Genomic DNA, 27,671 nt, shown 5'->3' with positions numbered 1-27,671 from the left:
AAAATAAAGAAAATCACCAAGCACATAGAGGCTTAGCTCATAGTAGGTACTCATTAATTGTGTTTGCTATCAGTGAAATAAAAGAAACGGCTAGCACAGTCCTTGGCATCTGGTAGGTGGTGTGGTCACCTAGCCACTGCCATTAAAATGTTAGTAAGTGGCTGGCACATCTAGGGGCATGGGAGGTGGGCAGTTAGGAATTTAGGTTCCAGGCATTTCAAGTCCTGGAGCAAGAGTAGAGCTGGATGAGTGGAGGGTGGTGGGGGCTGGGCTTGGTGACCAGGTGTGGACTTGGGCTGGGTGAGGGTCTTCTACCTCGGATGGTCTCAGACAAGTTGGCAGTCCCACGAAGAGGGTCCCCCTGCAAGGTGATGTGGGCCACCTCGCAGATGACTTGAGAGTGAACATCCTCGCGGGTCAGCACCACCTTGGCCGTGCTGTGGATGCTGTAGGACACGCTCTCTCCTATGGGGTCCACGTTGGTCTGGAAGTCTGAGAGCTGATTCCCATTTTTGAACCATTTCAGGGTGATGTCTCTGGGTGAGAAGCCGCGGGACTCACAGGTGAAGCTCACTGTGTGCTCAGGTGTGGCCCTTGCCGCAGGGCCCGATACCACGGGGGCAGAGGGTTTGGCTACAAAAGGAGCATCGATAATCAGGAGACATGACTGAGATGACCATCACTAATGATAAGCGTGTAACACGTTAAGAACCTTCATGGACATTATTTTTAATATTTCTAATGTTGTGAAGGCAGTGTCCTTATTCTCATTTTACAGATCAGGCCACAACAGCTCTGAGAGGTGAGAACCAGCTCATAGTCAGACAGTGAGTAGGGGCAGGGCCCAGAGGGAAGTCCAGGCCTGAGTTCAAAGTCCTCTCCACACAGGGTGACTTCCACCAACCTGGGCATAGGAACAAAATTACTGATTGGTCTCCCTCCATGTTATTAACTGGTCCTAGCTGGCTTCTCCCGGAGAGCTCACTAACCTCTGAGAGGCTGTGTATAGAAGCCAATACAGGGATCAATGGCAAAATGGCACCACCGTGAGAGCTGCAACCAGGCTGCTCAGCCCAGGACCAGGGTGGGCTGACACACCCAGCTCCTCATCTGCAAAATAGGAGGATGGCATTTCTACTTCCTGGGATGTCGCCAGGATTAAATGGGGCAATGGAAGCAGTTTTGCTCTGGATCAAACACAGAAGATGCTTCCCAAAAATAAACACAGGTCTATCTTTAACCCAGACTTTACAGATACACAGAGGTCTCTCTTTAGGTATTTATGAATTATCCCATATTTTTATTATTTTCACAAATATTTCAGTCTGTTTTGTTTTTGATACTTTTTGCTGTATAACTGAATAATGCAAGTATTTGGAAAGAGAAGGTTGGAGCATTACTCTACACTTTAAAAAGTAAAGCTGAGCGAGTGCTGCAGGGACAGGGGTTGTAACTCTGCCTGGTGGGGATGAAACCTTGGCTCCCCAACCTGCTCACCACTCAGGTCTCCTCTCTGAGCCTCAGTGTCCTCATCTTTAAAGGAGGCAACAAACGGCTCCTCCCTCATAGCACTGGTTTTAAGGAGACTCTGGAACAACTGCTGGTCTCTGGCCTCCTCCCTGCCTCCCTCCTGTCTCATCAAGAGAATCATTTAGGCTGACAGCATGGCTAAGAGGGGTGAGCACCCTACTATGACTTAGCCAATCTGAGTCACATGTGAGCCACTTACTGACTGTGATTGCCTGGGCTGGGGAGGCACCACCTGGAAACTTCTGTGTCTTTGAGTGTGATACCTGCACAATCAGGATAAAGCTACCTTCCCCACCTATGTTCAAGGGTTGTGGGGAGCCCTGATTGCTACATCATCTAGGAGGGAAATTAGGCAATTTTCTCAAATATGAAAACACACATATCTTCTGACCTAGGAAAGTCACTTCCAGTTGGAATTTCCCATCTGAAGAGGGTGACACATGTACAAGGTCATCCACTGAAGGATTGCTCTAGTAGCTCAAAGTTGGGAATAAATTACATGTCCATTGACAGAAGACTGTAAAATAAAATTTGATATTTCCATTAATTGGAGTATTCTGCAGCTTTAAACAATGGAGCAAGCCTTTATGTGCTGATATGGAATCTCCATATGGAACGATAGGGTGTACATTTGGGAGAAGTTTTCCAATCAGCAACGGACTTTAGTGTCTGAATGTGAGGTGCATTTTGAACCTTTGGGAAACTGATGAAAAGAGAAATGCTGGCTACCTGACATGTGGTTCTGTTTGAGGAGCTTTTACTGAGCACCTATGATGCACCCAGCTCTCCTATGGAGACAGCGTCTAATACTGGGGAAGGAAGGAGACTGTCTCGATCCAGATATGGACTCTGGGTCCAATTCTGTCACTAACTGGCCCTGTGACCATGGACAAGGCCCCTGTCATGTCTTGGCTTCAGTCTCCCATCTGTAAAGGGGGTTGGGCTGGATGGTCTGAAGGTCCTTCCTGTGCTGACATTCCAGAATTCAGGAGTTAGGACGAAGCTCTTAGGCCTCTGGTAGGAAGCCCAGATAAGCATTGTTGCTGCCTTATATGGGAAACCCCTAAGTCACCCACATGTGAGACCTCTTTCCTGAGGTGAGGGACATTCTGAGATGATGCAGCTCTGCTCGGAGCCCATGGTGTGTGACTCAGTCCCTGAATCACACAAGCGTTTCCCAAATGGACCCACAGCAAATGCCAAACTTATTGGCATCTCCTTCCACAAGGCCATCAGATTCAACAGTGAATCTGTGCCTCCCAAGAATCTTCCCCATGTGATGTTTCTGAAGATTAAATAAAGAAAAACACAATTTACCCTCTCCATGCCCTGGATGGATTTCTCCTCATTAGAAGGGAAGAGAATGTAAGCTTGGTGGGGAAGAGCTTTGGGTTGTTTCATTCACTGCTGTTTGCACAGCATCCAGGGCAGAGCCTGGTGCACAGTGGGGTTTCAGTGAGTGCCTGCTGCATAAAGAAAAGATTTGGCCACCCTGAGGGGAAGTCTTCTCTGGAGGCAGAAGGCAAGGTCCAGCCCTGTGCCTGGACAAGTCACTCAATCTGTCAGTTCCCTCATCTGTGAAACCAAAGGGCTGGGTCAGCTTTGGAAAGACAAGAGCTGTAGAGCCACAGGCTGGCGATGCCATCTTTCCCATCATTTACAAGCTGTGGAGCCTCGAGCGACTGCCATGACATTTCCAAACTTCAACTCATGTGATCTGGAGAAGGGGTGACATCAGTTCATGAAAATGAGCAGCTACCACCACACCTGATTGTTGCTCTAAGAATGGATAATGTAATTATTGACTTATTGTCACACATCAGGGGATGAAGGAGACCCATGCTGTACTCACCACGCACAGACAGGTCAGTGCCTGCTCCAGACTTAAACTCCATGTCAGGGCTCCCTTTCCGGAACTTCACACAGTAGTAGGTGCCGGCATCTTCTGGGGTGATATTACTGATGCGGATGGAAAAGTCCATGTTGTTTCGCTTTGTGAGGTCTGAAATAGTTGTTACCCGGGGGAAGTGGCCTTCTTTCTGATGGTAGATTAATTCCCGACCTGGTCCAGCTCCTCTGAACCACTGGGTGGGCCCCACAGGGTTCAGGGAGGTCATAGTGCAGTGCAGAGTGGCCGACTCTCCAGCTGCGACCGACACGGACTTCTCAGGCTGAATCACCTGCAGCTCCTCCTCACCCAACACTCCTGGAAAGGAGCACAAAGCAATCATTTTTTCATCCTTACCTGATCCTCTGTGTTTCCTCAAGTGTTTATCAATGACTTTCATTGACTGGGTACACACCAAGAGCAGGCCTTGAGCTCAGCACAGTGTGTTGAGCTCTGTTTAACCCTCAAACAAGGGTTTTGAGGGTTAACCCTCAAAACAAGCCTCATTTAACCCTCAAAACAAGCCTGTAACATATGACTGTATTACATGGAAAGACATGGAAGCACAGAGGTTCAATTTCAAGGTAGCACTTTGGATTGAGGATTTGAGTGGAGCTCCTGAGCCCTCCTTGGAAGTGTCATGATTTGGCAAACATATGATCCTCCGCTCTCTGGCCACATGGAGTGTTGCACTTTCTGGACCATTGCATTGATCATGCAAGGCCATATGACTTCTTTAGACCATTGAGTTGTGAGCAGAAGTGATGGGTATAATTTGTGGGCTGTATATTCAACTGCGAAAGCATCTATGGATTAAGCTGTCTTTTCCAGAGACCCACAAGACTCTGACGGTGTTTGCTCCATCAGCCTGAATGCATGAATGACCATTGCATTCAGAATCCTGACCCACACTGAACATTCAGCTTAAAATATAAATACATTGTTTTAAGCCCCTGGTGATTGCTCACCCATAGCTTAATCAGATTACATTAATTTCCTAATGCTGATGTGACAAATTACCAAAATATAGTGTCATGAAACAAAAGAAATTTATCATACTATAGTGGCAGAGGTCAGGAGTCCAAAATAATGCTACTGGGATACAACCAAGAAGTAATGACAAAAGAAAAATACACAATGGTAGAGAATAAAACAGTGGTGACCAGGGGTGAAACTGGGGGAGATGATGGGGAGATGTAAGTCAAAAAATACAAATTGCAGATGGTTGATAAAGAAGTCCAGAGAATGAAGGTGCAATATGAGGCCTCCAATTAAAAATGTTGTGTTGAATTCAGTATTTTTGTTAAAAGCATATTTTATGTGCTCTTGACATACACATATGTGCAGGGTAACAATGGGAGATGCTGGGTGTGTCCAATTACTTCACTAAATACATGTACATGAAAGCATCATGTTTTAAGCTTTACATGTATACATTTTTTAAAAAGCTGTCAGTAAAGCTATGTGTCTTCTGGAGGCTCTATTTTTTGCCTTTCCAAATTCTGGAGGCTGCCCACATTACTTTCTTACAGTTACATCTTCCCATCACTCTAACCTCTTGCTTGCATCTTCACATGTCCTTCTCTAGGAATTAATCTCCTTCCTCCTTCTTGTAAGGACCTTTCTTATATATTGTGTCCACCCTGATGCTAGACCCAGATGTTAAAACCACTGTCTTAAAAATGTTTGAAGTGGGGCTGGGCACGGTGGCTCATGCCTTTAATCCCAGCACTTTGGGAGGCTGAGGCGGGTGGATCACCTGAGGTTGGGAGTTCAAGACCAGCCTGTCCAACATGGAGAAACCCTCATTTCTATGAAATACAAAATTAGTCAGGCATGGTGATGCATGCCTGTAATCCCAGCTACTTGGGAGGCTGAAGCTGGAAAATTGCTTGAACCCGGGAGGCGGAGGTTGTGGTGAGCTGAGATCACACCGTTGCACTCCAGCATGGGCAAAAAGAACAAAATGCCATCTCAAACAAACAAACAAACAAAGAAAAAAAAAGTTTGAAGTGATAAAGGAAACAATAGACAAAAAACTAAAACCACAGGATTATACATGCATTAACAAAATGAGAATATCAAGAAATTAAAATTATGAAAAGAAATCAAATGGAAACGTAGGAGTTGAAAGTACAATAAATAGAGTTCAGTAGGGGGATTCCCCAACACGTGTGAGCTGGTAGAAAAACATCAGCAAACTGGAAGATGGGATAATTGAAATTATAAGACTGAGGTATGGATGAAAAAAGAAATAAAGAGAATAGAATCTAAGGGAATTGTGGGACATTATCAAATGGATCAAAATAACATTATTAGAGTCCCGGGGGAATAAACGGGGAAGAAAGGAGCAGAAGATTATTTGAAGACATAATGGCCAAAATGTTTGCAAACTTGATAAAATACATAAATCTAGAAATTTAAGATGCTGAGGAAATGCAAATTTAACTCAAGGATAAGCTCAGAGATCCACAATAATACATATCACAATCCAACTCTTGAAAAACCAAAGCCAAAGAGAGAATTCTGAAAGCAGCAAGAGATAAGTGATTTCTTATATACAAGGGACCCTCAATAAGATTTATCAACTGAGTTCTTTTCAGAAGCATTGGAGGCCAGAAGACAGCGGGATGATATGTTTAAAATGCTGAAAGGGGAAAAAACCTGTCAACCATGAATTCTATACCTGGGAAGACAAGTGTTCTTCAAACATGAGGGAGAAATTCAGATATTCTCAGATAAACAAAAGCAAAGAGAGTCCATTACCACTAAACCTTAAGTATAAAAAATGCTAAAGAGAGTGCTTCAGGTGGAAATGAAAGGATGCTACATGGCAACTAAAAGTTGTATGAAGAAATAAAGATGTCCAGTTATATGTACATTTTTAAAAATTCACATTTTCCTGATGCCTCAACATCCCACAAACAAGCTGTGAGCACCCTAAATACATGATGAGGTAACCAGTGGGACAATGCTGGTCCCTGCCACAATTCCTCTTCTTGTTCTTCTCTACTGTGGCCTAGTGAAACTGAAACACTCTAGTAAAACGCATCATGCTTTTTCTTTGTGTCCTCCACCATGACTCCCGGTAAAGGCAATTGCTTCCCATTTCTCTCACTTTCCCATCTGCTTGGTTGAGCCTACTCCCTGGCGCTCCTCCTGTGTGGCATGCCCTACCACCTCTCTTGGACCTGTGAATAGAATAATTCATTCCATTGCATATGCCTCTCTACATGAACTTTTCATGGCCATGTTAGAGTGATCCTTTAAGACTCAACCAGCAGGACTTACTATACTATTTTCAACACTAATGGCAATGAGCATAGAATCATTCTAAACTGGGGTGGAAAGTTCCTGGGAGACACTCTTTGACTGTTCTTGCCTTACTGATTTGCTACTTTGATTGGCTACTTTAATTTGAGAAGGCGTTTTACCCTGTTGGCTTTCTTGTGCTGTGCTATGTACAGCTTTGTGTTGCCTTTTGGAGTGCTGCCAAGACTCTCTATCCTAAAGTGTAGATCCTTTTCCAATATCAATAATGATATCCACCTTTCTTCAAGGGCACAGGATGACATAACACTGATAACAACTTTTTCAAAGGAGATTCAAGTGATACACATATTAATGACAAATAATCCAGCATCTCTAGGTTGTTTTGGGGTGCCAGTGGCAACATGTTCTTCATTTACAAATTTTACTTATAAATTAAAATCAACAAGCACTCCTGTTTTGTGTCTTCAAATGAGCAAGCTAAAAGCAGAGATTTGGCAATGTCTTTCATGCCTTTTGAACTCTCTAAACCACTCACGATGGCCATACATTTTCCCCAGGGCCTTTGATGCAAATATAATGCCCCTCTCAGCCTTTGCTATACTCCATTACAACAACGAATTTCTGGTTATCTGTTGGGCCCTCCCAGCTTCCAGATCTGGGGAGCATACTCTCCTGTTGTAATCATTAACCATAAATTGTCCCAAAGCCAGGCTCTGCTTATCTGAAATGGAGCCCACTGGAATCTAAACTTCCATGAAAACACAAAACTAAGATCACTGCCAGGTAGAGCTGCACACCTTTCTGTTAACAGTTGGCATTATTATTACTGGGTTGTTGATGCAATAATCCTCAACCAAATACTAGCTGAGTTCAGCAGCATATTAGAAGGAATATACACAATGAGCAAGTGGTATTTATTTCTGGAATACAAGAATGTTTTGATATACAAATGACAAACAATGTAATACACCATATTTATAGAAGAAAGAGAAGAAACACACGATTATCTCATTTGATGCAAAACAGCATTTGAGAAATGTGGACATGTTTTTGTGAGAAAATACATCACTAATAGGAATATATGAAAACTTCTATAAGATTATAAAAGTTATATACACATACCTTATTTTATTTTCACTTATGACTGACTAATTTACTATTCAATTTACCTATTTATCATGAATATTGATTACTGTCATTATTATGACATTACTGGAAAAAGAAATCAGTAAGACAATCTCATGTACGATTACTATCCAAAAAGCTAAAATAGCGAGAAACAAATTTAATGAATGACATGAAAGAACTCCACACAAAAAACTGTAAAGCCCTGATGAAAAAAAAATAGAAGACAAATAATGGAAAGATATTCATGCTTGTGGATTAGATAATTACTTTTGTTAAAAGTGTACGTACTAACCAGAGAGATCTAAAGATTCAATTCATTATTAGTAAAATTTTAATGACATTTTCCTCAGAAATGGACAAAACAATCCTCGAGTTCACATTAGTCATAGAAAATTGTGAATAGAAAAGGCAATCTTGAGGAAAAAGACTGGAGGCATCACACTGCCTGATTTCAAAATTGACTACAGTGCCATAGTAATCAAAACAGCATGGCACTGGCATAAAAATAGACACATAGACCAATGGATCAGACCAGAGTGCCCAAAAATAAACTCACACATCTACACTCAATTGACTTTTGATGAAAATGTCACGAAGACACAATGGGGAAGGTCAATCTCTTCAAAAAGTGGCGCTGGGAAACCTGGATATCCATGTTTAGAGGAATGAATTAGACCTTTATCTCACATGACATACAAAAATCAACTCAAAATGTATTAAAATCTTAAATGTAAAACTGAAACTGTTAAAGTACTAGAAGAAAAGTGCCATGACATTGGTGTGGGCAATGAATTTTCAGATATGAGTTCCAAAGCACAGGCAACAAAAGAAAAATAGACAAATGGCAAATTACAAATAGACAAATTACAACAAACTAAAAAGCTTCTACACAGCCAAGGAAGCAATCAACAGAGTGAAAAGACAACCAGCAGAATGGAAGAAGATATTTGCTAGCCATACATTTGATGAAAAGTCAATATACAAAATACGTAAGGAAGTGAAACAACTCAATAATAAGAAAATGATCCAACTAAAACATGGGCCAAAGATCTTAAAAGCCATTTCTCAAAAGAATACATTAAAATGGCCAGCAGGCCTAAAAAAATACTCACCTAATATTCATCTGATAAATGCAAATTAAAACCATGGTGAGCTGTCATCTCACACTTGTTAGAATGGCTATTACAAAAAAGATGATAACTAGTTTTGGAGAGGATGTGGAGAAAAGGGCATTCTTGCACATAGTTAGTGGGAATGTAATTTAGTAGAGCCATTAGCGAAAACAGGATGGAGACTTCTCAAATAATTAAAAATAGAGCTATCATATGATCTGACAATCTCACCACTGCGCATATATCCAAAGGAAATGACATTAGCATGTCACAGAGATATCTGCATTCCCATGTTCATTGCAGCATTGTTTACAATAGCCAGGATATTGAATCAACCAAGGTGTCCATCAGTAGATAAATGGAGAAAGAAAGTGTGGCATATACACAATGGAATTCTAATCAGCCTGACCAAAGAAGGAAATCCTGTCATTTCCAACAACATAAATGATCCTGGAAGATATTATGCTAAGTAAAAAAAGCCAGGCACAGAGAGACAAATACTGCATAATGTCCCTCATATGTGGAATTTTAAAAGTTGAACCCATAGAAGTAGATAGTAGAATAGTGGTTGCCAGGCACTAGGCAAGGGGCGCATCTGGGGAGATATTGGTCAAAGGATACAAAATTTCAGTTTAGTTAGGAGAAATTAGTTTCACAAATCTATTGTATAATATGGAGTCTATAGTTCATAACACGATTTGTATTCTCAAAAATTGTTGAAAGCAGATTTTAAGAGGTCTCACCACAAAAATGATAAATATAGAAGGTAGTGCATATGTTAATTAGTTCAAATTAGTCATTCTGAAATGTACACATATTTCATTAATATGCTATACAGGATAAGTATATATAGTTTTGTCAACTAAAAATAAAATATTGTGTTAAAAATTTCATTGACATTAGAAACTTGGAGAAACAATGATAAAAAATGAAATCTCCTGTGTGTGCATGTACACTTACTTATATGCACACACACATATGTATACACACATTTGCAAATACATATACACACATATATACGTATATGTACACACACATGTAGATACACACGTTCACAAATATATCTCAAAGTGTGACCTATTGTGATAGTATATAAGTTTGTTTTGTGTGTTAAATAAGATTACAACACACATTAAAATCTCAGTAAAATATTTGGCACATAGAAAGCATCCAACTCGTTGTTTAGAAATTTAGAAGTACATACATCACAGTTGTAACTCTGGTTATCACTAACCAGTGTGGTAGGTAATAATTAATACTATGTTTACTTCCCTGCATTTTCTAATATTTCTGCTAGTAGTATAACATGACTAAAAGAATGAACTCTGGAGCCAGTCGACCTGGACTTGAATCCCAGCTGCTCCACTTACTGAGGTAGACAACAATGAACGGACAAGTGACTCCCTCTGCCTGGTTCTTTGTTTGGAAAGAGGGGATAATAGTTGTAGCTTACACACAGGGACGTTGTGAGGATTAGTGGTGATAAAACAGGCAAAATGCTAATAACTGTGTCTACATGGTAGGAAGAGCTCAATGGTTAAACTCTTACTGCTGTCATTTGGATACAGTGTATGTGTAAGAAAAATAATTTGAAAAGTGAGACCCCTGCCCTCTAGGGCCTGTGAGGTGACATCACAGCAGGGCCTGGTGGGGAACTGAGAGGCTGCTGTGCCCAGCCCTGTGGTTCTGGGGTCAGCAGGACTCTCCCAGCTGTGCCAGGAAAGGCCCTACTCTCCCGCCTGTCTTGGGTAAGGGGAGAGAAATTATCCATAGGAAAGTTAAGAGAACCAAGGGAGGTTGTAGTATCTGTTATGGGCTGAATGTGTCCCCCAAAATGCATGTGTTGAAGCTCTAATCCCCAGCACCTCTGAATGTTACAGTTTGGGAGACAGGGTCTTTAAGAAGCAATTTAGTTAAATGAGGTCATTGGGGTGGGCCTTAATCCAACATGACTGATATTCTCATAAAAGGAGGAGGTGAGGACACAGACACACACAGAGGAAGATCATGTGTTTAAGACACAGAGAGAAAATGGCCCTGTATAAGCCAAGTAGAGAGACCACAGTAGAAACTAACCCTGCTGACACCTTGATCTTGGACTTCAGCCTCCATAACTGCAAGGAAGTAAATGTCTGTAGTTTCAGCTGCCCAGCCTGCAGTTCTTTGTTATGGAAGCCCTAGGAAAGGAATATAGGACCCAGTAAGCAGAAAATGTGGAACTTCTTAAAGAGGAAGAGGCCACAGAGAAATGGGTGGTAAGAATCATGTCACAGGGGAGGGAGGAGCATGGGGGAACAGAGGACAAAGTGAGGAGCACCCTTAGGTAGGACGGTGGCTGAACATTCCCAGGACACACTGCACCATGGGCCATCTCAAGTGAGCACCATTACAGACTTCACCTCCTCAGAGTGGTGAAGAGAGAGGGCTGGGCCTAGAGCCACATAATCCTGTTGGGGTGTCTCTGAGCTCACTCTGTGGCCTTGCGCATTTCGCTTGGCCCTAGGGCTTCAGAACTGGTAAGGATTTAAATAATGATTCTTCTCTGCTTTGTCAATTGAAATATTATCAAAATGTAAGTAACTGTGGTAGTGGTGGTTGAATCATCCTGTGGTTCAATGCCTCTGGTAGCCAGCTGCAGATCCACAGAGAAAGCACTCAGCTCCCTGATTTTCTGCTCTCAGTCAAGGCCTAATCCTTGGCCTTTCTTGGCATCACTTGTCATTATCTGGAATCCCTGGAAGTCCAGGGGCAGGCCATGGTTCAATAGGCAGGGAAAAAGGATTTTAACCGAAGGCTATGCTCACCTGTGAGTCCCCCCAGCAGTAGATTCATCAACAGGAAAGGACAAGGAAGGTGGGTCCAGGAGGCTGGGATGGGCATTCTGGAGACCTTAGGAGCCTGCTCTCTCCAAATGTCTGTGCTGGGAAAATCGCAGAGTCTGCTCTGAGGAGAGAAGACAAGCCCTGCCTCCCTCGGTTCAAGAGGAAGTGGCTGTGATGGAGTGAGGCAGTAACCTGCTTCTGGGTTATGAAATAGAAAAAAGGCACAACAAGCAGCTACAATGCAAGCAGTTACGCATGCTCCATTTCAGGAGAGTCAGACAGGCTTAGCAGAAATAATGCTTCCTTCCCACCTGAGGTCTGTATTCCTTCCGTGACTCCTAACCCCATCTTTATGTCTTCTTGGTGATTTGCCATTTGGTGCTCTTAAGCCAAGAAGGACCTGTGGTTATGAAATGTTTCTAAACTCTCCATCTCAAGCTCTTAGGATGTAGCTGGCTTGTGGTCTCATTCTGCACCAGCCACAACCAAGTACTACTCATTTGGGGACAGGAGGAGGGATCACAGGACCTGCTCAATGTTGGAGAGGAACCAGGCCTGCTCTTGAAATGTTTCCCTGTTCCAAACTTTTATCAATACAACTGGCAAAACTTAGCCCAAATTCAGTCTCATGTGGCCCTTAGCACTTTCATGTCCTGCACCCAGGAGAAGGAATTATTTCCTGACTTCTTCCAGGAGAGGAAACAAGCTTAGGGTAATAAAGATCTGTTTTGTGGGATGAGGTGGGGATTATGGGTTATGGAAAGGGGATACGATTATGATGGGGGAGAATATGGAGGGCAGATTCCTACAGCAGTCACATCAATTTCCATACTCTTTGCTCTGCACACAGAACACCTATTTCATTCACCACTGTGTTAAGATGGGAACTAAGGAGGGATGGAGAATAAATACCCCGACCAAGAGGGTCTGCTAAGGAGTTGGGGAAGTTACTGGGCTTGCCTAGGTTCAGTTTTGCCTTCTAAACTTGGGATAATAAGTCTCACTGCCATGTTTTAGTGGACATCAAAGGAGATCATGACTATACATGACTGAAACTCAGTAGGTCATTATTGATATTCATGGTGCCAGGTGAAGAGAGGAACTCAAAATATTGCTTTTAAACGGATTCCTACTGCATGCCAAGTTTCCCACCAGTGGCCTTCTCCCAGCTTCCCACGACTTCTGGGACCCAGCTTATATGGTGTACTTGGACTACCCCTGCCAATCAGATCAGTTGCTCCCTCTGGATCCTCTGCACCTGCTTCTTGTCAATCTGTAGATGAATTCCTTTTCTTACAATCTCCAGCTGTGTGGCTTTCAACAAGACACTTGACTTCTCTAAGCCTTAATTTAATTATATGTAAATGGAAGTTATAACATGCACCTTGTAGTGATATGGTAAGAGTAATATGAACCATAAAGAAGGCTTGACTCATATTTAATTATAACCAAAAATTATGGCTCTAATTACATTTGTGTAGAGGATGAGTTCACTGCTTCACTGATATACTTGTGCTTTAGAAAAATTACCTTGTTAGGAGAAATGGTTTCTCCTCCATCATCTATGACTAAGAAAGACCTGTCTGGAAATCTCTCTTTCCCAGGCTGGGTTTACAGCCCTTCACCTATCATGAGTAATTGTCAAATGAAATTGTAAAAGTCATCACTTTTCCATCCAAATTTCTTTTTCAATGTGGCAGATGTGTAAAGGGTGAAATCATCACCTCCTGTTCCACACCTACAGAGGTGAATATAAAAATGATAAAATCATGTTAATCGACGTCAAATTACACTTTAAAACAAGAAACTAGTCTCTATATATGACATGAAGTGTAATAGCAGCTGTTGTTTATTGCAGATGTCCTGTGCTCCAGATACTGTAATAAGCATTTCATGTCAGTTACCTCATTAATTCCTCACTCTGGTCCCATGAGATTAGCACTACCATTAACTTTCTTTTATAGGTGAGGAAACTTGAAGCACACAGGCAATGATAAATTTGCTCAACATCACCCAGCTTTTAGAACTAGAACACAGGTTGTCACACTCCATGGCCTTCACTATTAATAGTTGTACTATGACACCTCTCATAAGAAGGGAGAGACATCTCTCAGTAAGGAAGCAGAGAAGAAGCTATAACCTCAGTTAGGAGCAGCCCCCATAGCAAGGTTGGGATAGGTGCCATGTTCCACAAAGTGCTGACAACCCATGATCACTCAGGGCATTATTCCTGGAAAGACGACAATGAAAGGAGTAATCACTAAACTTGTGTGGAAGAGTGGCATCATGAAAGATAAATAATATATTCAAGAACAATAACTCAAAAACAAAAACAGAAATGAATATAACATCTCAGAAAATATCTCAGAAAATAAAAGTATAAAATGTGAAGAAGTTTTTAACAGCATATTTAGAAACCTTATAGAGCTAACAAAAGGAAGGTAAATCCATAAAACAACATCAGTCATGTATGAAACAAGAATAGGCAGACATGCAGTAACAACAGGTATCTGAGAAAAGTAATAAAACAGATAATTTTGAAGAAACATAATTAGTGCTAAATTGTTTAAAAAATAAATAGGTTGATGTATTAATCTGTTCTTGCTATAATTGTTATAATGAAATACCTGAGACTGGATAATTGGTAAAGAATAGAGGTTTAGTTGTCTCATGGTTCTAGAAGCTTTACAGGAAGCATAATGCTGGTATCAGCTTCTTGGAGGTCTCAGGAAACTTACAAAAATGGCAGAGGGTGAAGGGGAAGTGGGCATATCATATATGGCCAGAGCAGGAGGGAAAGAGAGAGTGGGGAGGTGCCACACACTTTTAAACAAACAGATATCATGAGAACTCACTCAGTATCATGAGAACAACACCAAGAGGGAAATCTGACCCAAAGGCCCAGTCACCTCCCACCAGGTGCTACCTCCAACATTTTCTCCTGCCCGCTTTCAAATATCACGTCCTTATCACATTGCAAAATACAATCATTCCTGCAACAGGCTTTTGCCTGGATATCTAAGCTTTTCCATATATCCTCTGACATCTAGGCAGAGGTTCCCAAGCCTCAACTCTAGTACTCTGCATACCTGCAGGCTTAACATCACATGTAGCCACCAGGGCTCATGGTGGGCACCCTGAAGCCACAGCCCAAGATATAATGGAGCCCCTTTGAGCTAAGGCTGGAGCTGGAGTGAATAGGATGCAGTGAGCCACGTCCCAAGGCTGCACAGGGCAGTGGGCCCTGGGCCTGGCCCTCAAAACCATTCTTCCTTTCTAGGCCTCTGGGCCTGTAATGAGAGGGCCTCTGAAATGCCTTTGAAGCCTTTTCCCATTGTTTTGGATATTAGCATTTGGCTTCTTTTTACTTATGCTAATTTCACAGCCTGCTTGAATTCCTCTCCTGAAAATGGGCTTTTCTTTTCTACCACATGGCCAGGCTGCAAATTTTCCGAGCTTTTATGCTTTGCTTCCCTTTTAAATATAAGTTTGAGTTTCAAGTCATTTCTGTGCTTACATATATGAATTAGGCTGTTAGAAACAGCCAACTCACTTCTGGAATGCTTTGCTGCTTAGAAATTTCTTCCAGCAGATACTCTAAATTGTCACTTTGAACTTCAATGTTTCATGCACTCACCCCACAGTTCCACATGGTTAACAGGAAGCATGACTGGGAGGCCTCAGGAAACTTACAATCATGGAGGAAGGAGAAAAGGAAGCAGGGAGTTTCTTCATATGGTGGCAGGAGAGAGACAGAGAGACAGTGAAGGGGAAAATGCCACACACTTCAAAAAACCAGATCTTCTGAGAACTCACTATCACAAGAACAGCAAGGGGGACGTCTGACCCCATGATTCAATTACCTCCTACCAGGCTCCTCCCACAGCACACACAGATTATAATTCCAGATGAGATTTGGGTGGGGACACAGATACAAATCATATCACTCCATATCAGAAATATACAAGAAAAGGGCAAGCACTCTTCCAACAACTCTTGATACATTTTTACAAAGAAACAACACTTGAACTCTCAATGTTTCTAATGCTTTGAATTGTAGTGCACAAATAAATATTTATTGCATTATATTTTCATTGTCCTTCACATTTGTAACTGAGAGTGTGAGAGTTTCTAACATTTTGACAAAAAATGATAAAGGTCACAGAATGATCATTGTTTTTCTGATTGGATATGGAGACTACTTTCCTGGGTTTCAGGTTGCACAGTAATTTTTGCAATCCTGCACTGCCATGAAAAGCGAGGGCTGCCAGTATTCACCATAATACTTATGGAAATAAGGGCTAAAAAAATTAATTAGGATTAGAGAAATTGGAATGCCAGGATAGAGAAAAGAAATAATATTTTCTACAGGGTAGTTTACACGAGGTGCCTTTAATAAAGTGACATTGAGCAGAGACTTGAAGGAGGGAGAGCAGGAGCCATGCAGCTGTGTTGGGGAAGAAGCAGAGAAGTGATATGATTTGACTTTTCCAAAGAATCACTGTGGTTGAAAAATGAAAGCCAGAGGAGTGGTCCCCAAAGAGATGATGCTGGCTGGCACAGGGACTGGTGGTGGAGGTGAGAAGTGTGCAAATTAGGAATGTAACTCAGAGGTGTCCAGCAGCATGCTTGGACTGGAGCTAAAAAGCAATTGTTAAATTTCAGGAATTTTGCAATCTGGTTGTTTAACTGTTGGTAGCTTGAAACTGGTCATGTTGGGAGTTATTGCACTACAGAAATTGGCAAGCACTACAGAACAGTTTTTGTTTTTTCCCTGTCAGAAAGTCCATTGTTAAACATTTACCATCTCACATAAATGGAAATAAGTATTTTGGAGGCAGAGCTGAATACGAGGTGTAAAGGGAAGTCAAGGAGAACTCCTAGATGTTGGACTGTGGCAGCATTTCTACCATGAACAGCAGGGATGGGAAGCCTGCAGGATGCCAGAAGAAATACTGTCCCCATCACAGAGAGAGAAGGGAGAGCTTCTTTCTCTTTGGGTGTGAGGTGTAGGACGCTTGGGCAAAGAGGAAGGAGAATCATTTTTTTTTCTTAAAAATAGTATAGGGATTCATGTGTATGCAGGATGCAATAGAGAACCTCCACAAGGCTGGGGATTTGGGGTAGGCAGGAATCCAGAAGATGGGATAACTCTTGAGAGCCTGGAGAGAGTCTGTGATTTATGGCCAGTCTGAAGGTGATGGATGGGAGGAGTCCTGGTGTGTTTAGATTTGGTGTGCTTCTCACATTTTAGGGAGGTGCCGTGAGTCAGTGCCCAGGGCCCAGTCCCATGGCCCCTGCTCAGGACAATCAGTGGAGACCCTGCTCTGGGGCATCATGGTCTTGTGAAGGAGGAACAGGAGCGTGTGGGCAGGCAGACGTCCTGGGATTGGAAGCGTTAGGAGCTCAGTCTTGAGAAGGTTCTTGCCAGCTCCTTCTGTCACGCTAAGCCTCTCAAGAAAGGAAAAAGGCAGCAGAAACTCAGGGTCCCACATGGCAGGGGAGGAAGGAAGGAGCTGTGGGAAAACATATCCACATTTATTCTTTTGCTCATCTTTCAAGAAATGTTTCCTGAGAGCCTGATATGTCCCTGGTGCTGGTCTCCTCTTGGGATGCCTGTTGTGGGCGGACAGGCAGGCCTGAGATAGGACTCTGCCAGCTCAGCCCTCCTCCCAAGTCCTGATGCTCCCTCCTCCCTCCCTTCCACTCACGCACACAGAGAGTCAGAGCAAGAGCAGTCCTCAGAGCAACCCATCTGGGGTTTCTCAACGTTACTCTACAGCGGGGATTCCTTTAGCTCCATGGAGTCCCAGCAGTGGCCTGGAAGGGACCACCCACTCAGTTGGCCCTCACTTAGAGCCCTCTGTCCACCTTTTCCATGGGACTCCTAGGCCACTGGGGACACCTTTGAACCCCCTTGAAGCATCCCACATCCTGTAGCACCCTTGAGGCATCTCACCTCTTGCACACCTCATGGGGGTTGGGAGCCTCTTACATGGTTCCCTGAGACTCCTGAGTATCCTGAGGGAGCCCTGTCACCTTCTGTAAACTCCGCTGGACCTGAAGCTGCATGGCATGCGAGCTGGGCCCTCCTGCTGGCCTTGCCCTTCTGGGGGAGCCCTTGGTCAGTCCTCCCTCTCCCACACTTACATTCAGGCTTTCTGTTTCCAGTAGATGTAAACGGCAGAGACACCAACCACCAGTAGCAGCTTGGAGCCCAGGAGGAGAGCTATGAGGAGTGGAGCAGTAGGAGGCAGTGCTAGGCCTGGAAATCAGGGAAGAGGAGGAGCCATGAGAGGGGCCACCTGGGAGCTCATCTCAGGGGCCTCCATTTACCCCATCTGAGGCTACCTGGGCCCATCAATCACCTGAAGTTTTTGAACTTGCATCCTGCTCTGGCTTCCCTGACTCCAGCCGAAAGCAAAGGCCAGGGAAAGTGGCTCCTCATTCTCACTCACCCTGTCCCAGGCTGTCAGCTTATCCTCCTGGAGGGAAAAGGTAGAGAGAGTGTGTGCTCAGGTATTCATATATGTGGCAACTGTGTTCCTCACTTGATCCTCACAAGCCCGTGGGGCAGGGATTATTATTCCATTCTGATGGGGAAACTGAGGCCAGAGAGTTTAGGGAGTGTCAGGAGATTAGTGGGATCCAAACGTAGGGAAGCCCATCATTATGTCGCCAAGGATGACTCGTGAGTCCAAGACAAGTCCAACACCCCAGGGTCATAAGAATGATTAGGAAAGTGTGGGAAGGTGGTGTGAGGATGGATTCAGAGTGAGAGAGTTGCGTGCTGCCCTTCTTAGCCCCAGGGGCAGGGAGAGGACCCCATATTCTCATGATCTCAGGGAGCCCTCCAGGGACAAGACCCAGTGAAACTTGCTGGCTGGAAAATTCCCTGGTGAGTCAGGGAATGGGCCTCATGCTTGGAAGGGCCTCAGACATCATCTCTCCTACCTCAACCCCAGTGCAGATGTCATCTGAAATCTTTCTGTTGGACACAGAGAGTCAGATCTACAGAAGCACATGTTTGGACTGTTTGCATTTTTTACATAAGGGGTTTTGGATGTTAAAAGTAACAAATAAAGGTATTAATTTTTTTTTAAATAAAATGGTGCTGGTGGGTCCTTAAGGAAGGAATGGTGACCTCAGCATCTGTGGCTCCTGGGGTGTTGCAGGCCAGCAGTTCTCAGCTGGGTGGCTCTCTGGGGCTTTCTCTCCCTTGAGGAGAGTTGCACTGCCCCAGTTTACTCCTTCTAGGGGACAGCCCACAGGAGAGAGAGACTGCACTGGGAATATGAAGGACTAGCCCCTCCCCTCAATTTGAGACAACTGTACAGGACCCTCAGGCCCTTGGCCTCTCTGCAGGAGCAGCTGCATCTTTGTCCTGCCTGCACTGTGGCTCAGCACCTCCCTCCTCCTACACTCCTGCCTCCTCATTCCTGAGGCATGTTGACCCTGACAGCACTTTAGGACGCTTCCTGCATTCCTTTATCCATCCCCAGTTGGCCTCCCAGAGAAACTGACCTTGGGTAGTGGTTTGGAAAGCAGACTCTAAAATATAAGTGTGCTGATTACTCATCAGCTGGCAATGAGGACCCCAGGGCTGGTGGTGAGTGGAGCTGGACAAGCCCTGACTTGCCGTTGTGTTGCAGTTAATAAGATTTTCACTGGCAGTAAACTGGGATAGTGTTACCACAGGAAGGAAATTCCTTGCCATCAGACTTTTGAAAACAGATTGGGAAATGGTATTTATAAGAACTAAGGTGTTAGCTGCTGCTGGGCATCAACCCTTGTGAGAAAGACAACGAGAAGATAAGAGTGATTCATCATAAGTTAAGGTTCAGTGTGGAAGCCAGAGGACTTCTTGGCAGCACTGCAGATTCTTATTTCTTGGAGCCACAGGGCAGCAGGAATAGAGGATTGGGTCCTGGGCATCACAGAAGAGTAGCGGAATCACCGAGGAGGATGAATCTCAGTTTCAATGGCTGCTATGCTGGGATAGGGCCCTGATGGGGAAGTTGTGGGACCCTGAAATGTGGGAGGAGACATTTGGGTCAAACCACTCAAAGATTCTCAGTTGACTTTGGAGTTACTGGGGAGAATTGCATTCCTATTTTTATTCTTTTCACAAATATTTCATTCTGTCAAATAAAAGGCATTAATTAAGGATAAAGCTTTAACGTAGAGCCAAGAGTTTGTAAGAGCATTGGAATCACACCTGCTAAAGATCAAGCCATAGTATGTTGCCGTAGATAGACCTGGATAACAATCGAAGCCAGGGTTTGTGGGATTTGATCTCTCTCACATCGAATACTTTAATTAAATAGCCAATGAGAACAGGTTTGCAGTTGAGGATTTTCAACCAGCTAATGAACTGTTTCCAAAATCAGACTTTTGTGAAAGTCCCCTATAAAAAACCTTTCCTGCATTTCCATATAGGACACTATTCAGGGTTTCGCTGACCCAGTGTACCCAAATTGCACCTCTTTATTTTTCAAATAAATGCTATTTCCTTTGGCCTTCCTAACAATCATTTTGTTGTTGTTGTTGTTGTTATTAGTTGGTCTAACTGGCTGCAAGTCCTAAATTTGAAAATATGAAATTTGTTTTTGGAATCTGGATTTTCAGTTAGGTCAGGTTTGGGTCAAAAACAAGGATCACTGAGAACTAAGAAAGCCAAAGGTGGTTAATTTTTTCATCATTAATTAATTACGGGAGACAAAGACCCAGGCCACACCACCAGGCAGAAACCTATTCTGGGCCCTGAAAGCAAACACATTGGAGAATCAGAACAACGAGTGCAGTTTCTCCTTGTAGATGAGTTTAAAGGGTGTCTGCAAATTTCTAACTGTTACATTGAACCTTCTGCCGTCCTCTTAGAAAGCACATATTATACATGTTTGCTTTTGCCAATTTTAACTTGCTCCCTAATATGCATGAAATATTGTGAGAGTACAGTAAGGAGGGTGTCACTTGAATATGTCAAGTCTTTGAGACACCAGCAGCATGGGTGTCCCTAGAGGGCTGGAGGCTGTCTTCAGTTCTGATTTATTGAGGGCTTCTTGGCAGCCTGATGCTGGCTGCTGTCTCTGTACCTCTCAGCACTTCAATCCTCCTTCTATGTCTTAGAGGGTGTTCTCATGTGAGCCCTTGTGTAGGGTGAGACTCTGAGAGGATCCTTGCTGGCCAAGGCCCAAAAGTAGATAGAAATCCCACCCTGGGAAGATGAGTGAGGGTAAATGCAAGGGCATAGCCTGGCATGTAGTAGGTGCTTAATAAATAACCCCTGTGACTGTAATCATGAGGTTTGGTCATTACTGCTTCTGGAGCTGCATAGCTATTCTTTAGGCAACAGAACAAAGAGGAGCAGAAACACCAAGGAAAGGCTCAAACCCTACTCACCGCAGCTGCCAGAAAAAACCCAAATGATAAAAGGAGCAGCAACCACCATGTTTGGCGAACTGGCTTTCAAATAAGATCACAGGGGAAGCCGGAAGCATTTTGGAAGAAGGAGGGAAAAGGTACCTCAGTGACATCTGGGAGTGCTGAGGGAGGGAGGCTTCTGGGGCTGAGGAGTGAGGATTTGCTGGGACTTCAGCACATGTTTAGATACAAACGTTTTCAAGACAGAAGGTTCCCCAGCCCTGAGGCTGCATCCGAGCCAGGCTTTGTCCCAGTCTCCTATCTTGGGCCCTGAGGCCAGTAGCATGGGAGGGGTCCTGTTCAGGCTTCTGGGGCCTCCCAGAATGTTTCCAGAATGCCTGTTTTGAAGCACCCATGACCCAAAAAGGTGTTCTCAAAGTCCCAAAACCTGGGGCACCACTTTTGCTAGGGGGCTGTGTATGAGAATCTTCTGGGGCCATTAAGAACTTTAGATGCCCAGGCCCATGTTAGACCAATTAAATTGGCATTTTTAGGGGGGTTCCTGGGCCCAGCTTTGTAAACTTTTTTGTTAATAGTTTTCCCCAGTGATTGTAATGAGCAGCCAAGGTTGAAAGCCACTGGACCCCAACCCAAACCCCATTTATACTTGGGGCCTAGAGATGCCCTGACCTGTCTGAGGTCACACAGCTTCACCCTAACACAGCTCACATTTATTGAGCATTTACTGTGTGTTTGTTGAAGACCCTAAGCATTTTATACAATTTCACTCCTTCAGACTCTGCCCAGTCTGTGAGGTCAGTGTTACCATCAAAGGGTGAGGACATCGAGGCCTATGGTGGCAAAGTGCCTTGTCCCAGGTCACAGAGCCAGGAGGTGGCAGAGCCGGGAAGAGGCCCAGGCAGCTGGGATACTGCCTGTGTTCTCCTAACGACAGTTCTGCAGAAGCTCAGTAATAACCTGAACACCACCACCATCAGGGGCTCTGTGCACATCCTCTCCAATCCTCACAGAACCCAAAATGGGCCATGATAATCAGCAACTCACCGATGGGGAAACCAAGGACTCGAAGGCAAGACTGGTCCAAGATCACACGATCTTGAAATAACACCTCACTTTGGGGGTGCCTACAGTGTGCTAGGTGATTTACAGAGAGAACCTTAACCTTACCACTTTCCTAAAGGAGTCCATGATTGTCTCTATTCTACAGATGAAGATGCTGTAGCTGAACAAAATGAAGGCACTGTCTCCTAATTCTCCATGTGTCCCAGTTGGCATTTCCTGTGTCCCACCAAGCACTTATGTCCATTAACAGTGCAAGAGTTTTAACTTCTTGAGCTCCAACACTGACTGCCACCTCAATTGTCCCTTTGAGATTTTAGACTTCATGCAATGTTAGGGAGAAGCCTCCCTCCTGGGTGCCCAGGCTTGGTTACCCTGCAGCCATAAGCAAAAGACAGAGGGCTCCTGACAGCCGGAGGGGAGAATCTCAACTCTTGCTCACATGGGCCCCAAACACTCTCTAGGAAATGCCTCATCTCCTCATCCTTAGTCCTCAGCACCATGAGCAGGCAAATACGTGCTCTGCTGGGCTGCCTGAGGCTGGACTCTGCTCAGTGGATGCTGTTGAGTGAAGGAGAAACAACACAACACAGGAAAGAGTCCTAAATGCTTCATGTGTGCTTAGACCTGTCCTTTAGGAACTGGCTTGGCATATCATGAGACACGTGCAGGACCTTTCTGATGGGAGTGTAAAGACAGCCCCTCCTACCCCTGCAGGGTTTTTGTTTTTGTTAAAAATGTTTGAAGTGGGGCCGGGCACGGTGGCTCATGCCTGTAATCCCAGCACTTTGGGAGGCCAAAGCGGGTGGATCACCTGAGGTTGGGAGTTTGAGACCAGCCTGAACAACAAGGAGAAACCCTGTCTCTACAAAATACAAAATTAGCCAGGCATGGTGGCCTATGCCTGTAATCTCTGGTTGCTACATCATCTAGGAGGGAAATCAGGCAATATTCTCAAATATGAAAACACACTATCCTCTGACCTAGGAACGCCACTTCCAGTGGGTGTCTCCTGCCTGAGTAGGGTGACACATGTACAAAGTCATCCATTGCATGATTGCTTTAGTAGCTAAGGTTGGGAATAACTTACATATCCATCAACAGAAGACTGTGAAATAAATTTTGATATTTCCATAGACTGGAGTATTTTTCAGCTGCAAACACACTGGAGCAGCTATGTCCTGACTTGGAATCTTGATATGGAATGACAGGGCTTACGTTTGGGAGAAGTTTTTCAATCACTAACGAGCTTTAGCGTCTGAATGTGAAGTGCATTCTCAACCTTTGGGAAACTGATGAAAAGAGAAATGCTGGCTTCCTGACATGTGGTTCTGTTTGAGGAGCTTTTATTTAGCACCTATGATGCACCAGGCTCTTCTATGGAGACAGTGTCTAACACTGGGGAAGGAAGGAGACTGTCTCAATTCTCATATGGACTCTAGCTCCAATTCTGTCATTATCTGGCCCTGTGACCATGGACAAGGCCCCTGTCATGTCTTGGCTTGAGTCTCCCATCTGTAAAGGGGTTTGGGCTGGATGGTCTGAAGGTCCTTCCTGTGCTGACATTCCAGAATTCAGGAGTTAGGATGAAGCCCTTGGGCCTCTGGTAGGAAACCCCAAATAAGCATTGTTGTTGCCTTATATGGGAAACCCCTAAGTCACCCACATGTGGGACCTCTTTCCTGAGGTGAGGGACATTCTGAGATGACACAGCTCTGCTCGGAGCCCCTGATAACTGTGTGACTCAGTCCGTGAATCACACAAGGGTTTCCCAAATGGACCCACAGCAAATGCCAAACTTATTGGCATCTCCTTCCACAAGGCCATCAGATTCAACAGTGAATCTGTGCCTCCCAGGAATCTTCCCCGTGTGATGTTTCTGAAGATTAAATAAAGAAAAACACAATTTACCCTCTCCATGCCCTGGATGGATTTCTCCTCATTAGAAGGGAAGAGAATGTAAGCTTGGTGGGGAAGAGCTTTGGGCTGTTTCATTCACTGCTGTTTGCACAGCATCCAGGGCAGAGCCTGGTGCACAGTGGGGTTTCAGTGAGTGCCTGCTGCATAAAGAAGAGTCTTGGCCACCCTGAGGGGGAAGCGTTCGCTGGAGGCAGAAGGCAAGGTCCAGCCCTGTGCCTGGACAAGTCACTCAATCTGTCAGTTCACTCATCTGTGAAACCAAAAGCCTGGGTCAGCTTTGGAAAGACAAGAGCTGTAGAGCCGCAGACTGGGGATGCTGTCTTTCCCATCATTTACAAGCCATGGAGCCTCGAGCAACTACCATGACATCTCCAAGCCTCAACTCATGTGATCTGGAGAAGAGGTGACATCAGATCATGAAAACGAGCAGCCACCACCACACCTGATTGTTGCTCTAAGAATGAATAATATAATTATTGAGTTATTGTCACACACCTGGGGACGAAGGAGACCCACGCTGTACTCACCATGCACAGACAGCTCAGTGCCTGCTCCAGACTTCAACTCCACGTTGTCAGGGCTCCCTTTCCGGAATTTCACACAGTAGTAAGTGCCGGCATCTTCTGGGGTAATATTACTGATGCGGATGGAAAAGTCCATATTGTTTCTCTTTGTGATTTCTGAAACTGTTATTACCCGTGGGAAGTGGCCTTCTTTTTGATGGTAGATTAATTCCTGGCCTGGTCCAGCTCCTCTGAACCACTGGATGGGCCCCACAGGGTTCAGGGAGGTCACAGTGCAGTGCAGAGTGGCCGACTCTCCAGCTGCAACTGATATGGACTTGTCAGGCTGAATCATTTGCAGCTCTTCCTCACCAGCCACCCCTGGAAAGGAGCACAAAGCAGTCATTTTTTCACCCTTACGTGATCCTCTGTGTTTCCTCAAGTGTTTATCAAGGGCTTTCATTGACTGGGTGCACACCAGGAATAGGCCTTGAGCTCAGCACACTACATGTATTATCTCATTTAACCCTCACAACTGGCCTGTGACATAAGACTGTAATACAAGCGAGGACACTGCGGCACAGAGAGGTTCAATTTCCTTGTCTTTACTTTCTTTTGTTCTTTCTGTTTGCTTTCTTTTCTTTTCTTTTTTTTTCTTTTTATTATTATTATTATTATTATTATACTTTAGGCTCTATGGTACATGTGCGCAACGTGCAGGTAAGTTACATATGTATACATGTGCAATGCTGGTGCGCTGCACCCACCAACTCGTCATCTAGCATTAGGTATATCTCCCAATGCTATCCCTCCCCCCTCCCCCCACCCCACAACAGTCCCCGAAGTGTGATGTTCCCCTTCCTGTGTCCATGTGTTCTCATTGTTCAATTCCCACCTATGAGTGAGAATATGCAGTGTTTGGTTTTTTGTTCTTGCGATAGTTTACTGAGAATGATGATTTCCAATTTCATCCATGTCCCTACAAAGGACATGAACTCATCATTTTTTATGGCTGCATAGTATTCCATGGTGTATATGTGCCACATTTTCTTAATCCAGTCTATCATTGTTGGACATTTGGGTTGGTTCCAAGTCTTTGCTATTGTGAACAATGCTGCAATAAACATACGTGTGCATGTGTCTTTATAGCAGCATGATTTATAGTCCCTTGGGTATATACCCAGTAATGGGATGGCTGGGTCAAATGGAATTTCTAGTTCTAGATCCCTGAGGAATCGCCACACTGACTTCCACAAGGGTTGAACTAGTTTACAGTCCCACCAACAGTGTAAAAGTGTTCCTATTTCTCCACATCCTCTCCAGCACCTGTTGTTTCCTGACTTTTTAATGATTGCCATTCTAACTGGTGTGAGATGCTATCTCATTGTGGTTTTGATTTGCATTTCTCTGATAGCCAGTGATGGTGAGCATTTTTTCATGTGTTTTTTGGCTGCATAAATGTCTTCTTTTGAGAAGTGTCTGTTCATGTCCTTCACCCACTTTTTGATGGGGTTGTTTGTTTTTTTCTTGTAAATTTGTTGGAGTTCATTGTAGATTCTGGATATTAGCCCTTTGTCAGATGAGTAGGTTGCGAAAATTTTCTCCCATTTTGTAGGTTGCCTGTTCACTCTGATGGTAGTTTCCTTTGCTGTGCAGAAGCTCTTTAGTTTAATTAGATCCCATTTGTCAATTTTGGCTTTTGTTGCCATTGCTTTTGGTGTTTTAGACATGAAGTCCTTGTCCATGCCTATGTCCTGAATGGTAATGCCTAGGTTTTCTTCTAGGGTTTTTATGGTTTTAGGTCTAACATTTAAGTCTTTAATCCATCTTGAATTGATTTTTGTATAAGGTGTAAGGAAGGAATCCAGTTTCAGCTTTCTTCATATGGCTAGCCAGTTTTCCCAGCACCATTTATTAAATAGGGAATCCTTTCCCCATTTCTTGTTTTTCTCAGGTTTGTCAAAGATCAGATAGTTGTAGATATGTGGCATTATTCCTGAGGGCTCTGTTCTGTTCCATTGATCTATATCTCTGTTTTGGTACCAGTACCATGCTGTTTTGGTTACTGTAGCCTTGTAGTATAGTTTGAAGTCAGGTAGTGTGATGCTTCCAGCTTTGTTCTTTTGGCTTAGGATTGACTTGGTGATGCGGGCTCTTTTTTGGTTCCATATGAACTTTAAAGTAGTTTTTTCCAATTCTGTGAAGAAAGTCATTGGTAACTTGATGGGGATGGCATTGAATCTGTAAATTACCTTGGGAAGGATGGCCATTTTCATGATATTGATTCTTCCTACCCATGAGCATGGAATGTTCTTCCATTTGTTTGTATCCTCTTTTATTTCCTTGAGCAGTGGTTTGTAGTTCTCCTTGAAGAGGTCCTTCACGTCCCTTGTAAGTTGGATTCCTAGGTATTTTATTCTCTTTGAAGCAATTGTGAATGGGAGTTCACTCATGATTTGGCTCTCTGTTTGTCTGCTATTGATGTATAAGAATGCTTGTGATTTTTGTACATTGATTTTGTATCCTGAGACTTTGCTGAAGTTGCTTATCAGCTTAAGGAGATTTTGGGCTGAGACAATGGGGTTTTCTAGATATACAATCATGTCATCTGCAAACAGGGACAATTTGACTTCCTCTTTTCCTAATTGAATACCCTTGATTTCCTTCTCTTGCCTAATTGCCCTGGCCAGAACTTCCAACACTATGTTGAATAGAAGTGGTGAGAGAGGGCATCCCTGTCTTGTGCCAGTTTTCAAAGGGAATGCTTCCAGTTTTTGCCCATTCAGTATGATATTGGCTGTGGGTTTGTCATAAATAGCTCTTATTATTTTGAGATGCGACCCATCAATACCTAATTTATTGAGAGTTTTTAGCATGAAGGGTTGTTGAATTTTGTCAAAGGCCTTTTCTGCATCTATTGAGATAATCATGTGGTTTTTGTCTTTGGTTCTGTTTATATGCTGGATTACATTTATTGATTTGCGTATATTGAACCAGCCTTGCATCCCAGGGATGAAGCCCACTTGATCATGGTGGATAAGCTTTTTGATGT

At 43.7% G+C, this 27,671-nt stretch overlaps 1 protein-coding gene across 5 annotated transcripts in view; it reads right to left on the bottom strand.

Moving 5' to 3' along the window:
- Positions 1 to 27,671, bottom strand: part of LOC129022062 (signal-regulatory protein beta-1-like) — a 46,475-nt gene that overhangs the window by 7,091 nt on the left and 11,713 nt on the right. Inside the window, exons 1-3 of one of the 5 annotated variants that reach the window (XM_054468186.2) lie at positions 11,736 to 11,947; positions 3,383 to 3,736; positions 316 to 633 (exon numbers count right to left, since the gene is read on the bottom strand). In XM_054468186.2, the coding sequence (XP_054324161.1) occupies positions 316 to 633; positions 3,383 to 3,736; positions 11,736 to 11,811 (748 nt within the window). In that variant the 5' untranslated portion in view covers positions 11,812 to 11,947. Of the gene's footprint in view, positions 1 to 315; positions 634 to 3,382; positions 3,737 to 11,735; positions 17,270 to 17,903; positions 18,019 to 24,643; positions 25,001 to 27,671 lie in introns of those variants that run through there. The other 4 variants (XM_054468188.2, XM_054468187.2, XM_063659511.1 and 1 more) reach the window with 4 other exon arrangements.

This window comes from Pongo pygmaeus, chromosome 21 (genome assembly GCF_028885625.2).
Source record: "Pongo pygmaeus isolate AG05252 chromosome 21, NHGRI_mPonPyg2-v2.0_pri, whole genome shotgun sequence".
NCBI lineage: Eukaryota > Metazoa > Chordata > Mammalia > Primates > Hominidae > Pongo > Pongo pygmaeus.
Note: the sequence above shows the minus strand (reverse complement) of the source record. Positions and strands in the feature narration are given on the sequence as shown.